The 15072-nt window shown below is 49.3% G+C and overlaps 1 protein-coding gene and 1 long non-coding RNA gene across 2 annotated transcripts; one reads left to right on the top strand and one right to left on the bottom strand.

Moving 5' to 3' along the window:
• Window positions 1–342: 342 nt before the first annotated feature.
• Window positions 343–3013, bottom strand: LOC142476764 (uncharacterized). The gene is made up of 2 exons (XR_012791965.1): window positions 1344–3013; window positions 343–1039 (listed from the first exon to the last, which is right to left on the bottom strand). It is a non-coding gene; the product is annotated as an uncharacterized LOC142476764 (long non-coding RNA).
• Window positions 3014–3060: 47 nt separating this feature from the next.
• YIPF6 (Yip1 domain family member 6) lies at window positions 3061–14711 on the top strand. The gene is made up of 7 exons (XM_075581936.1): window positions 3061–3212; window positions 5056–5184; window positions 6252–6330; window positions 7378–7420; window positions 8719–8844; window positions 9379–9536; window positions 11149–14711. The coding sequence occupies exons 1-7, from the start codon at window positions 3117–3119 to the stop codon at window positions 11271–11273; spliced, it is 756 nt and encodes a 251-aa protein (XP_075438051.1). The 5' UTR covers window positions 3061–3116; the 3' UTR covers window positions 11274–14711.
• Window positions 14712–15072: the final 361 nt, after the last annotated feature.

Here is a 15072-nt window from a genome sequence, read left to right as displayed (position 1 = left end):
TCCCTGTGCCCATACCTCCTTATACCCCCGTGCCCATACCTCCTTATACCCCCCTCCCCATACCTCCTTATACCCCCGTGCCCAAACCTCCTTATACCCCTGTGCTCATACCTCCTTATACCCGTGCTCATACCTCCTTATACCGTGCCCATATCTCATTATACCCCCTCCCCATACCTCCTTATACCCCCTCCCCATACCTCCTTATACCCCCTCCCCATACCTCCTTATACCCCCTCCCCATACCTCCTTATACCCCCCATTATATACCATGTACCTGTCTATTTTTAATTTTTTTCCACAGTAAAAATAAAATACAAATTGAGGTCCGTGAAACCCAAAAAACGTTTGTTTTTTTAACCAAAACACCCGTGCAAGCACATATCCTTAATATAAAAACCTTCCAAGCATACGGTTACCACGGGCACATTTATGGTAAAAAATAATGAATGCTCGGTCATTTCGCTAATGAAACATGCTCTGCAGTCTGTGCCGCTCTGACTTGGGGTGACGTCTCCAGCCTGTTTCCTGCACCCGGTACCCCATTCTTCATCCTGTTCTGTGCCGCTCTGACTTGGGGTGACGTCTCCAGCCTGTTTCCTGCACCCGGTACCCCATTCTTCATCCTGTTCTGTGCCGCTCTGACTTGGGGTGACGTCTCCAGCCTGTTTCCTGCACCCGGTACCCCACTCTTCATCCTGACCTGTGCCGCTCTGACTTGGGGTGACATCTCCAGCCTGTTTCCTGCACTTGGTACCCCGCTCTGCAGTCTGTGACGCTCTGACTTGGGGTGACGTCTCCAGCCTGTTTCCTGCACCCGGTACCCCACTTTTCATCTTGTCCTGTGACGCTCTGACTTGGGGTGACGTCTCCAGCCTGTTTCCTGCACCTGGTACCCCACTTTTCATCCTGTCCTGTGCCGCTCTGACTTGGGGTGACGTCTCCAGCCTGTTTCCTGCACCTAGTAACCGGGGTGGTTCCTGCATCTGTTGTCTGGGTACTTGCCTGTTTGTGTTAGGGATCTGCTAACCTTGGATTCCTGCAAAAACAGAAGAGTAGAAGGGGAAAAAAACCTTAATTACATCTGAAGGAAGCCACAGATTCCTCAAAATCCAAGAGAAGGTATTTGGGAAATGTACAAGCAGCGTTCCTCCTGCATGCCTTTGTTAGAAAGGTAAATAGCCAGGGAAATGGTAGGCACAGATATATACAGAGAAAGCAATCAGGCATGTAACCCATTCCCTGCCATTCCTGAAATGTGTTTCTGGATGTAAGATACTGTAACCATTTCACTGCCAGCGGGCAACGGTTAATGGTTTGTCAGATTTTGACCTGAAAGTCACCTTAATCGGAGATGTTATCCTTCTAGGACCGGAATCAGTCAGACTTGGGTGTTCTGAACCAAGTGATGACAATTTGATGGAGAAGTAGTGAATTTTCTCACGGGATTGCTAAAGTCTGTGTATTTATTTATTTAAAAAATATTTTACCAGGAAGTAATACATCGAGTTACCTCTCGTTTTCAAGTATGTCCACAGAGAAATGTCTCTCATGCTAAAAATCAGTGAGAGTCACAGATAACCACACGTGTTAACTGTCACTGGTTAACTGAAACCCACAAGTAAGTAATACTCCGTATCACTGAATTAAAAGAATAATGTTTCAAATGAGTACTCCACACTGACAAACTAACATTACAATACACATCACTGCAAATGATTTATAGTCAAATAAAGTCCGGTCAGCCTTCGCCTGTGTCATTGCCGTAAGGAACCAGTTTAGGTTGAAAAAAGACATATGTCCATTGAGTTCAGTCTTCTGCTAAATTCTAACCCGGTTTGATACTTAAATAGAAATGATATTAAATGACAATCCTTCCGTAGAAAGGACGCACACGGCATACTCAACCAAAATCATTTCTATTAAGTTATATTACGTGAAACACAAAGCAAAATGTGGATGTGTTTGTGCATCACGTAATATAAATTTGGTTCACTGCTCACTGTGGTGGTATTCTAATTACTGTCATTTAATTGGATACTTTGCATACAGAACAGTACAGAATATTAGTATATTAGATAGCGTCCAGAGAAAGCCTAGTGACCACATTTCTGCAACGGCTCAAACAGGACAGGTTTATATGACACAACAATATACTGCAGAAAGTGGATGGGCTGTTCTCATATGACGTCGCCTATCTGTCTGTGCTTCTGTACAGAACTTTGCACACTGGGCCTGTCCTGAGTAAACCAAGACATTTTCTAGATATACCTATGACATTGGTCATATGTGTAATTGTCATTGTATAGGTAATATATGCATGCATGGTTCAGTGGTAGGGTCCCTGCATGCTACAGGCTGTGGGTTATGTAGGATGGCCTTCACAGTGACCTCGCACTAAAGATAATTCATTTTAGATTCCAAGACAAATATAAGGAATACAATGATGTCCCCACACACACTGCTGACACTGACATACATACACATAAATACACACACACACACACACACACACACTGCTGACAATGACACACACACACACACACACACACTACTGACACACACACACACTGCTGGCACTGACACACACACACACATACACACACTGCTGGCACTGACACACACACACACACACACACACACACACACACACACACACACACACACACACACACACACACACACACACACACACACACACACACACACTGCTGGCACTGACACACACACAGCTGGCACTGACACACACACACACACACACACTGCTGACAATGACATACACACACAGACTACTGACACTGACACACACACACACTGCTGGCACTGACACACACACACACACTGCTGACACTGATACGCACACACATACACACACTGCTGAAACTGACACACACACACACACACTGCTGGCACTGACACACACACACACACACACACACACACACACACACACACACACACACACACACACACACACACACACACACACACACACACACACACACACACACACACCTGCGCGTGCGCAGCGACTCCTTTCTGTTGCCATAGAGACCGGACGCCTCGAGCTCCGTGACTCCAGACCGAGCGACCGAAGCGGAAAAGGACGCGGGGTGATGACGTCAGAGGATTCGACTCCACGTCGCTTGAGCTGGAGAAGGGAAAAGATGGCGGAAACGGAGGAAAGAGAGGAGAGTGGGAGCAAGCAGCTGGTGAGAGAGCGGGGGCAATAAACAGGAGGAGGGGTGGGAGAGAGGGGGCAATAAACAGGAGCAGGGGTGGGAGAGAGGGGGCAATAAACAGGAGCAGGGGTGGGAGAGAGGGGGCAATAAACAGGAGCAGGGGTAATAAACAGGAGCAGGGGTAATAAACAGGAGATGGGGTAATAAACAGGAGCAGAGGTAATAAACAGGAGCAGGGGTAATAAACAGGAGCAGGGGTGGGAGAGGGGGCAATAAACAGGAGCAGGGGTAATAAACAGGAGCAGGGGTGGGAGAGAGGGGCAATAAACGGGTGAGGGGGGGGCAATAAACGGGTGAGGGGGGGGCAATAAACGGGTGAGGGGGGGCAATAAACGGGTGAGGAGAGGGGCAATAAACGGGTGAGGGGGGGGCAATAAACGGGTGAGGGGGGGGGGCAATAAACGGGTGAGGGGGGGGGCAATAAACGGGTGAGGGGGGGGGGCAATAAACGGGTGAGGGGGGGGGGCAATAAACGGGTGAGGGGGGGGGGCAATAAACGGGTGAGGGGGGGGGGCAATAAACGGGTGAGGGGGGGGGGCAATAAACGGGTGAGGGGGGGGGGCAATAAACGGGTGAGGGGGGGGGCAATAAACGGGTGAGGGGAGGGGGCAATAAACGGGTGAGGGGGGGGGGGCAATAAACGGGTGAGGGGGGGGGGCAATAAACGGGTGAGGGGGGGGGGCAATAAACGGGTGAGGGGGGGGGCAATAAACGGGTGAGGGGGGGGGGGGCAATAAACGGGTGAGGGGGGGGGGGGGCAATAAACGGGTGAGGGGGGGGGGGGCAATAAACGGGTGAGGGGGGGGGGCAATAAACGGGTGAGGGGGGGGGGGCAATAAACGGGTGAGGGGGGGGCAATAAACGGGTGAGGGGGGGGGGCAATAAACGGGTGAGGGGGGGGGCAATAAACGGGTGAGGGGGGGGCAATAAACGGGTGAGGGGGGGGGCAATAAACAGGAGCTGGGGCTAGAGGGCAATAAACAGGGGCCGGGGGGGCAATAAACAGGGGCCGGGGCAATAAACAGGAGCTGGAGCTAGAGGGCAATAAACAGGTGAGGGGGGCAATAAAAATGAGCATGGGTGGGAGAGGGGCAGTGGTGGGAGCAGGGGTGGGAGAGGGGGCAATAAAAATGAGCATGGGTGGGAGAGGGGCAGTGGTGGGAGCAGGGGTGGGAGAGGGGGCAATAAACATGAGCAGGGGTGAGAGAGGGGGCAATAAACATAAGCAGGGGTGGGAGAGGGGGCAATAAACGGGTGAGGGGGGGCAATAAACGGGTGAGGGGGGGCAATAAACATGAGCAGGGGTGGGAGAGAGGGGGCAATAAACAGGAGGGGGCCACACTGGGACAGAGTAGGCCGCATATAGAAAGGAGAAAGCAGTAACTAATTTAGGGTTAGGGCAGAGTCTGTGCAGAGGGAGGACATGTCACTTGGGGGTAGGGTCCCCAGGACCTGGGAGAGATGTGCAGGGACACCATGTCAGTCTGGGGCAGGGAGAGGGTTTTATACTATTAAACCCTTCACTGCGCCCGCACCGCGGAGCAATATAATAATAATAATCATAATATGCGGAACAGCTAAACAATGCCTGGAGAGATGGGAACAGGCTAGGTATTGGGATATCCCTGCTTCAGCACAGGTGGCTGTCATTATGACTGAGCCACTGATTGAGCCATCTGTGCTGAAGCAGGGATATCCCTAATATCAAGCCTGATTGTGGCCCTTGAGGACTGGAGTTGGCCACTCCTGCTGTAGGGTATTAAATACACAGGTCCCTGTAGCTGTGTTCAGTGCTTTTGCCTCTCTCTTCCAGTTTGCAGGGTTATCGGATGTATCCATATCGGGAGACATCCCTGTGGAGGGGGAGATCACTGTCCCAATGGGGTCCCAATCACAGGAGGAAGAAAATTCCACGCTGGATGAGCCTGTCAAGGAAACCATTGTATGTGAGGGTAACCCTGAGCTGGGGTACATTCTGTGTGAGGGTAATCCTGAGCTGGGGTACATTCTGTGTGAGGGTAACCCTGAGCTGGGGTACATTCTGTGTGAGGGTAACCCTGAGCTGGGGTACATTCTGTGTGAGGGTAACCCTGAGCTGGGGTACATTGTTTGTAAGGGTAACCCTGAGCTGGGGTACATTCTGTGTGAGGGTAACCCTGAGCTGGGGTACATTCTGTGTGAGGGTAACCCTGAGCTGGGGTACATTCTGTGTGAGGGTAACCCTGAGCTGGGGTACATTGTGTGTAAGGGTAACCCTGAGCTGGGGTACATTGTGTGTAAGGGTAACCCTGAGCTGGGGTACATTCTGTGTGATGGGACATAAGTGCCTATTTCACGTTTCTCATAGGAAACACAAAGAAAAGGAAAAAATAGGTCGTATTAACATTTTATTGAACCAACAAAGGTTTACAGTATCCAAGCTTTCAAACCTCTTCTTTAGATACGTATGTAATACACTTTTTAATTTGTGCAAATAAACCTCTCTAAAGTATACATATTTCCCTTTTCCAAAGCCAACAAGAAGAAAAAGACTAAAAGAAACAAAGAGATCCCTAAAACGGATATTGTATTATGTAGCGAGCAGGTGTATGTCCCAGGATAACACAGGTGGGGAATACTTATTCACATTAGAAATAGAAGCTGTCAGGAAGGTGACCGTTTATAGGACAGAATCTTTGTTCCCTCAGCGTATGGTCTTCCATCACATATGTGCAATCCCTGGCAGTGTCTCTTATTGAATTCCTGGTGACCGTAAGGAAAGCAGACAGGGCGCAAACTGTGTGCAGAATGTGTATTCCGGTTCCTGTTCGGTGTATATGGCGATGCATATCTTCCTTAGAGAGGTTACCGGCCCCCGATGAGGATCTGGGAGATAAATCACCGCATGTGTCATGCTCTGTACATGTGTGCGCTGTGACCTCACATCTCCTGCGCTGTGACCTCACATCTCCTGCGCTGTGACCTCACATCTCCTGCGCTCTGACCTCACATCTCCCCCTCTTGCTGCAGATGCGGGATTTGAAGGCTGTTGGGAAGAAGTTTGTTCACGTCATGTACCCCAAAAAGAGCACAGCGCTCCTTAAAGACTGTAAGTATTCAGAGCTGGCACCCTCGTTACAATCAGGGGGCGGGATCTTTGGAGTCTGGGGTCTTCCTAGACCTCCAAAAACTGATTAACTGGCTCAGAAAGTGACAGATCATTAACCCTTGCAGGCTCATTCGCTCACCACTTCCACTCCCCTCGTAGATTATCACATCCTCAGGTGTTGTGTTACCTTGCGAGGTCCCCAAAGCTCATTTCCAGTCTTGTATCCTGTGTCCACTTCATCCCTGCCAGAGCGGCCTGTATTGTGCTGCTCCATATTGTATGGCCAGGCTGCCCGGCAGAGAAGAGCTATATGTGTATAGTTATTATTCGCACCGATACCGCTGCTCTAACTATACTCTTCCAGGGACCGTGTACAGCACCAGTCCCCCCAGAAGCCGATATGAGTTTGGTAACATGCCGGTATCCTGACCCCTGAGTGTGTCCTCCTTTTATCTGTATTTTTGTCATGTTGTCTTAGTCTGTAGTGTCTGAAGTCATTGTGGTATTGTGACTATGCACGGGGCAATGTGAAGTTCTGCGTTTGTTTCCCCCCCCCCCCAAATACTTATTTACAGAATTTATATCGTCTTCAAGCCACAATCAGATAGCATGTTCACTACCTGTAAAGCTATTATTAATAATAATGTTTTTCTTGTGTAGCGCTGACCGTGTCAGCAGTGCTGTACATATCATTTTTGCAGACACAGTCCCTGCCCCATGGAGCTTACAATCTATGTTTTTGCTGCCTGAGGCACAGGGAGATAAAGTGACTTCCCCAAGGTCACAAGGAGCCGACACCGGGAACTGAACCAAATCTCCCTGCTTCAGCCTCGGCCTTTACTCACTGAGCTCTGACATTTTAGATGTCGTTATGACCTTGAGGGAGGATCGCTACGATGGAATAATGTAAACATGCTATATATATTTGTTATTATTAACACCTTCAATGCCACACAGCCAAGCAACAAATTGCATTCCTTGTGGAACTGGAAGAGTTACTGTATGATTGGTTTGCTAATACTGTGGTACTCTGGTCTCTTTCTGTAGGGGATTTATGGGGACCTCTGGTGCTCTGTGTTACCCTAGCGCTGTAAGTACTCCTGTAATGTTTTATTACTTTCACAAGCTCTTAAATATGTCTGGTGCGTCCTGTGGAGACTCCATGCATATACACCGAGCACTAGGTCTTTCATTCTAAACCCCTTCCCTCCCTTGAACATAAGCACACAGCACTATATAATGATGCTATGTATACACGTAAAGCCTGCACATCGCCGTCTGCTTACAGGAAATACCACATACAGAAGCGTAAACCTGCAGAGCGTTGGCATGCCTGAGATTGTGCGGTGGTCTCTACCCCACAATAATAACCAGCAGGAGGACTCGTCCCGCCTGGGGAGGGGTTTCTCAGCGGGTTTAGGGCAGTGAGGAGTCAGCAGGACATGTTTATATTCTCTAATTAGGGTATTTTAGCTTGTTGGAGGTGCACAGTTATGCTTTGTTTTGACTTTAAGCGCCGGTTGATGATCTTCCATGGACACCCAAAATATGTACAGCAGCTGGAAAGGTCCTCCCCTCCGCCCGCGCACACACGCACTCACACACGCACTCACACACACTCACACCCCAGAAAAGTTAAGTACTGAATGTTATTATGTTAAATGTTATAATGTTTTTCACCCCCCTTCAACCTCCTTATTGCTTAGGGGGACTTTGTCAATCATTTTTCTAGCCTCAAAAACGTAAACATTTAAAATGATTCCTCACCATAAAATAAAAGAGCCTAGAAAAGTGTTTCCTGCAAAGAGAAAGTTGGGGATCGAGCTTTTAACGGCCCGTTCACTTCGGGGGCCAAGATATATTAATGGCAGCGACATATTAAGGGGTCACTGGTGGGGGGGGGGTGCCTTCTTATAGCCAAATCTGAAACCTATAAGTATTAAATCCTTTCTTGTTTTGTGAACGCAGTGCGCTGAGACTTGGGGGGAGGTTGATTTCCTCCGGCTGCTCCCGTTTATCTGATATCACTGTGCTGCACGGGCAGAAAGCTCTCCTCTTCTCCATTTCCTTTATCTTTCTGGCTCCCTGATGAGGGTGCGGGTAGCGTAAAACAAAACACTTGATTAGGAATCACTCATTCAGAGGCCCAGAATAAATGCAGTTTGTAGTTCATTTCCCCAAAAACAAAAGAAACCACATCTTTGCTTTTAGCACGGTTAATTTAGGTGAAGGAAGACAATTGGATCGTTCCGCTGTGTTTTTGCAGGATCCTCTGGTAGTGAAAGGGTTACGGGTCTGTCCTGCTCAGCCATGAGGGTAGGCCATGGCAAACTCCTTGTGTAGGCTCACTGCAGCTGATCTCTCACGTCCCCGCTCTCCCCATCCCAGAATGCTGCAGGGCGGCTCCGTTGACAGTAAGGAAGATGGAGGACCCCAGTTTGCCGAGGTCTTCGTCATCGTCTGGTTTGGGGCCGTCGTCATCACATTGAACTCCAAGCTGCTGGGGGGAACCATGTGAGTACCAGGTGGGGGGGGGGCTGTAACTCATGGCTGTGCCCCTGTGTTACAACACAGGTGTATAATACATGTAACCCTGTATCGCCTGTGCACACATCACACGCTTACTCCCTTGCTGCTGGAGTGGCTTGGCATTTAACCTGCTTATCGCATGAAGGATCAGCAGCCCCTCGCCGTCTCGCCGTCCCTCCTTCCCAAAGCTTTGTACCTGTGGGGTTCCCTGTTGCGCCCAGAAGCAGCCCGTGATTGCACATACAGATGAGCTTATAGAATATAATCACTGCAGGGCTGGCCGTTCTCTCCTCTTACTGCAACAGGGAACCACAAAAGCAAAACGTTCTGACCAAGTGACGCTACAAAGTGAAACGCGTAGGGAGAGGGACGTGCCGCCTGCGTTACCGTGCATCTTTTATCTAGTGAAATAAGATATGTTTTGTTGAATGAGAAGGTGTCTGTGCAGCGTGGGCCGTGGGGTTTGCTTGTCGGGTGTCTCGCAGGATTGCTGAGGTCTCTGTGCCGTTTCTCTTGCAGCTCGTTCTTTCAGAGCCTGTGCGTTTTGGGTTACTGCATCCTGCCCCTCACAGTGGCCATGCTGGTGTGCAGGTTGCTACTCATCGCAAGCTCCAACACCGTGACTTTCATCATACGGCTGGTAGTGGTGGCCACCATGTTTGCCTGGTCCACCCTGGGTAAGGACACCGCTTCCAGAGGGAGGACATCAATACACTGGAGATTGTGCAGAGAAGGGCTACTAATCTGGGGCATGATCTGCAGCCGGGCTCTTCAACGGGAGGCCTGGCAAGGGTCTGGGTGTGGCCCTCTGACTCCGGCTCCGGATGGTTTCATACTAGTGGCAGCTGAGTGCGGTTTCTCACACGGAAACTCACTTGTATGTTAGGATAATGTAAATATATATGGGACAGGTGGTATAAACGTTTGCAAAATACAATGCATCTCCAATGCCATCGTATTAAGCCTGTGGCCCCTCTACTGATCTGGCCCCTTTGGCCAACTGGTTGAAAAGTCCTAATCCACATTGAGACCCATCGGGAAAGACCTCACTCGGTGAGGACAGCTCGGAGGAGAGGGGGATGTGGTGGAAACATTTACATTACAAAGGGTTTCAGCAAAGTCCAGGAGGGAAGCCCAATATGGAGGAAAGAGGAGTCCTGGAGGTTGTTCTGACACTGGAGGGTGGGGGGCTCGGGGGAAAGGGGAGGGCGTACTTCACAGAAAGGGCAGTGGATCCATGGAATGGTGTCCCAGCAGAGGTGGTAGGGGTAATACAGTGAAGGATTTACAATTTGCATGAAATAGACACGCGGCTAAATCCTTAAAGCCTCGAGGATCAAACCGGGTCAGAGCTTTTTCCAGCTGATGGGAAATGGACAGACACCGTGGCCCAAGTGGTTCTGTTTCCAACTTCTGTTTAAAAAAGGCTTTTACTATATAATGTGGGTTCAGCTTTCTGGTCTTTGCTGCTCGCTGATTTTTAATGATTTGAAATGATTTTATTTTCTTAACACCGAGCCGAAAGCGTAGAATAACGTGGCTGCTAAGCCCCTCTCCCCGTCGGGATCTCCCACGTGTCCTGCATGGAAACCCCGCTCTGTGCTGCCTGGCGGAGGGGAGACAGTGAGAGGTGCCACGTGAGCCCTTTACTGGAGGACTTTTATATCAAAATTACAAATAAAATGAAAGCCAGCATGTCCGCTCTGCGTTACATGACCTGCAGCGAGGCCCAGAAAGCTGCGTCTTCTCACTTAGTGAAACATTACAAACAGTCTTTCATCTGTTTATATTTGCACGTGTGCACGCTTCAATATCGCCCCCAAATTCCGTGGGGGGTGGGGGTCACGTTTCTGTATTTTCCAGCATCTCCCCGCTGTCGCTCCGTTAAACGTGTGCGTAAGAGCAGTAATCGGTCTCTTACTTCAGGGAACAGATCTCTTAGAGAGCAACACTTGTATTTCGTTTTGTTTCATCGCCTTCATCCTTTTGGGTTTTGGAAACAAGGAGCACTAATTGGGGCCGTCTCCGAAGGAGCGCAGATTCTAATTGCGGAGGGGGTGTGGGGAGGAATAATAGATGCAGGAAGGAATGATCAGAACGGGGGCTGCAGGCTTTGAAGCTGAAAGACTTGGGAATGTACATCTTCATTGGAAGGGTAGTAGATGCAGGGAACAGCAGGGGTGATGGGAGGTAACATAATCTAAATACGATGCGGGGAACGGGATCCCCGCAGGTTAGAAAATCTCAAACCCTGTGTGTTTTATCTTTGCTCTTATCTGTCTTTTTCAGCCTCCACTGCGTTTTTAGCGGACAGTCAGCCCCCCAACCGCAGGGCCTTGGCTGTGTACCCCATATTCCTCTTCTACTTTGTGATCAGCTGGATGATTCTGACCTTCACACCCAGCGGTCACTGAGCCGGGGTAACTGGCGTCTTTCTAACAGCACCTGGGCTTGGAGCCTGTGGTGAACGGTCAGTCTGCAGAACACGGAAACGTCTGCTCCTGAGAGAAGCCGGGGCCGCCTCGGGGGGGCAGCGGCGTGTGGGGGTCCAAGCGTCTATATGTATATAATTCTGCACTATTATAGAAATCTGTATTTGTTTTCTTTTGTTTTCCTCTAACTCCTCCACTGCGTTTCTAGCAATAAAGAAGAGGGTAGAACAGTTAACCCCGGCGGTGCCAGCCCGACTTGCGAAGCAATGAGCAGGTTCCGGGTCAGTGTAGCAGGAAGGGCTTTGCAGCAGCATTGCAGGTTTCATTCTGGGCCTGTCCCAGAACAGCAGAACCCGACCCTGCGTGGGAAGACCCACTTCTTACTATTTTAATGGATATGAAGTCAGCAAAGGGGGTTCATCTTCCGCCATAAATTAAACTGCTTGCATTGTTGCAGGTGCTTCCAGCATAGAGGGGGTTAATGGGGTTTTGAGTCACATGCTGGGGATTTTGGTTGTCACGAGGATACAATGTTCCTGCTATATAGAGGGATACAATGTTCCTGCTATATAGAGGGATACACTGTTCCTGCTATATAGAGGGATACAATGTTCCTGCTATATAGAGGGATACACTGTTCCTGCTAGATAGAGGGATACAATGTTCCTGCTATATAGAGGGATACACTGTTCCTGCTATATAGAGGGATACAATGTTCCTGCTAGATAGAGGGATACAATGTTCCTGCTAGATAGAGGGATACAATGTTCCTGCTATATAGAGGGATACAATGTTCCTGCTAGATAGAGGGATACAATGTTCCTGCTATATAGAGGGATACAATGTTCCTGCTAGATAGAGGGATACAATGTTCCTGCTAGATAGAGGGATACAATGTTCCTGCTAGATAGAGGGATACAATGTTCCTGCTAGATAGAGGGATACAATGTTCCTGCTATATAGAGGGATACAATGTTCCTGCTATATAGAGGGATACAATGTTCCTGCTATATAGAGGGATACAATGTTCCTGCTATATAGAGGGATACAATGTTCCTGCTATATAGAGGGATACAATGTTCCTGCTAGATAGAGGGATACAATGTTCCTGCTATATAGAGGGATACAATGTTCCTGCTATATAGAGGGATACAATGTTCCTGCTATATAGAGGGATACAATGTTCCTGCTGGATATAGGGCGCCCTTAAAGCAGCATTCCATGCCGACAATTCATTTATTTTTACATGGGATTGAAGCAGGGGGTCTCCGGAGCTGAACCCCATTCATTTCCGCTCCAGGGACCCCCTGTTTCCGGGGGGGCTGCCGATAATCGCTCGGCTTGCAGGGATCACGTAATGACGGTTTCCAAGCTCACGGGCCAATAGGAAGCCGTGACGTCATCCTGTCCGACTTTCTATTGGCCGGCGGGAGCTTTAAGAAGCCGCGAGATACCGGCCCCCCCTGCGGAGGTAAGTACCCCCTGCGGAGGTAAGTACTGTATCGCTAGAAGCGTGGGGTCCCGGGGCTGAAATTAATAGCGTCAAGGCTATGTTTTTAAAACCAAAATCGGCAAAACGATGTGCCGGTCGGATTGGTCCTTTACCTGCGAGAAAATAACAAACTCGGTGACAAGTGCCCTTAACCCCTTCACTGCCGGCAGGGCCATAAACATAATCCTGTAACTGGAGTTCTTGCCCCCATTAAACCTGGGAGATTTAGCAGTGTGATGCGGGGAAAGGGTTACTATTTCCCAGGAGGTTCGCTGTGAGGTGAACGTGTTGGTGGCTGCGCTGTTCCTCACGGATCACCGCGTCCCGCGTTGGAGAAAGTATGATGCAGGCTTCTCTGGCATGGAAAGGGTTAATATTTCCCCGCTGTGTGCGCGGTGAGGTGAACGTGTTGGTGGCTGCGCTGTTCCTCACGGATCACCGCGTCCCGCGTTGGAGAAAGTATGATGCAGGCTTCTCTGGCATGGAAAGGGTTAATATTTCCCCGCTGTGTGCGCGGTGAGGTGAACGTGTTGGTGGCTGCGCTGTTCCTCACGGATCACCGCGTCCCGCGTTGGAGAAAGTATGATGCAGGCTTCTCTGGCATGGAAAGGGTTAATATTTCCCCGCTGTGTGCGCGGTGAGGTGAACGTGTTGTCGGTGGCTGTGCTGTTCCTCACAGATCACCGCGTCCCGCGTTGGAGAAAGTTTGATGTTCACAGGCTGTGGTGACGTTTCGGACGAGCTTTATAATTGCTCATGTTATTCTAAGAAAAGGTGCCGCAATCTGCCCCAGCACACGGATATGTACCCCCCGTTCTGCCCCCGAGGCTCACATGAGCGGCATGAAATGCTGCAAAGTGCTCGGGAGTCTTACAAAACGGAGTCCGCGTGTCGCTAACTACACATTGACAGGAATCTTTTCCATGGCTCCTGTAGAGGGCAGTGATGCACTGCGTGCCAGTGTGTACTATATACAGTGTATGCGTGCCGGTGTGTACTATATACAGTGTATGCGTGCCGGTGTGTACTATATACAGTGTATGCGTGCCGGTGTATACTATATACAGTATGTGTGTGCTGGTGTACACTATATACAGTGTATGCGTGCCGGTGTGTACTATATACAGTGTATGCGTGCCGGTGTATACTATATACAGTATGTGTGTGCTGGTGTACACTATATACAGTGTGTGCCAGTACACTATATACAGTATGTATTTGCCAGTGTAAATTATACAGTATGTGCGTGGCAGTGTACACGATATACAGTATAGGCATGCCAGTGTATACAGGGCTGTGCGTGGCAGTGTACACGATATACAGTATAGGCATGCCAGTGTATACAGGGCTGTGCGTGGCAGTGTGCACGATATACAGTATAGGCATGCCAGTGTATACAGGGCTGTGCGTGGCAGTGTGCACGATATACAGTATAGGCATGCCAGTGTATACAGGGCTGTGCGTGGCAGTGTGCACGATATACAGTATAGGCATGCCAGTGTATACAGGGCTGTGCGTGGCAGTGTGCACGATATACAGTATAGGCATGCCAGTGTATACAGGGCTGTGCGTGGCAGTGTGCACGATATACAGTATAGGCATGCCAGTGTATACAGGGCTGTGCGTGGCAGTGTGCACGATATACAGTATAGGCATGCCAGTGTATACAGGGCTGTGCGTGGCAGTGTGCACGATATACAGTATAGGCATGCCAGTGTATACAGGGCTGTGCGTTGCGTGGTCTCTTGCAGTGGCGGGATAATGAAGCACTTGTTTCCTCTAAATTTGCAGCTTTCTCTCTCCTTCCTGGGGTGCCACTAATTTGGGAGGGGGGCTGTGTGCTTTCTTTGATACTTGATCTGTTTTAAATTGAAGGGGGTAATGCAATCTATATTTTTAATTTATTAAAGGTTTTTTTTTTAATATGATGAAGTGTTTGCACTTTTTTGTACGATGTTCATTATCCGCGAGACTTCTGAACATATGAGATTATTACTCGCCTAGCGGAGTGTAGGATCAGTAGTGAATACGCAGATCCCCAAATCTGCACCTTGTGACCTTACGCCTTCAAACGTTCCATGTCCAGCAGCGAGGACACGGCGGCGGAGCAAGAACAAAATCTAATGTACATGGCAGAGATATGTAAGGCAAATGTAATTACTATAAACGTCTGTGAGCTCCTCAAGAAAGTACAGAGTGTCAGCTCATCAGGGCAGGAAAGGTGTCTGTAAAACTCCTATGTGCTGCGTACCGCGTGCTATAGTGTCATTGTGACATACATGTTACCCC

Source organism: Ascaphus truei, unplaced genomic scaffold, assembly GCF_040206685.1.
Source record: "Ascaphus truei isolate aAscTru1 unplaced genomic scaffold, aAscTru1.hap1 HAP1_SCAFFOLD_1713, whole genome shotgun sequence".
In the NCBI taxonomy this organism is placed as follows: Eukaryota; Metazoa; Chordata; class Amphibia; order Anura; family Ascaphidae; genus Ascaphus; species Ascaphus truei.
The sequence above is the reverse complement of the archived record's forward strand: the minus strand, read 5'-3'. Positions and strand labels throughout refer to the sequence as shown.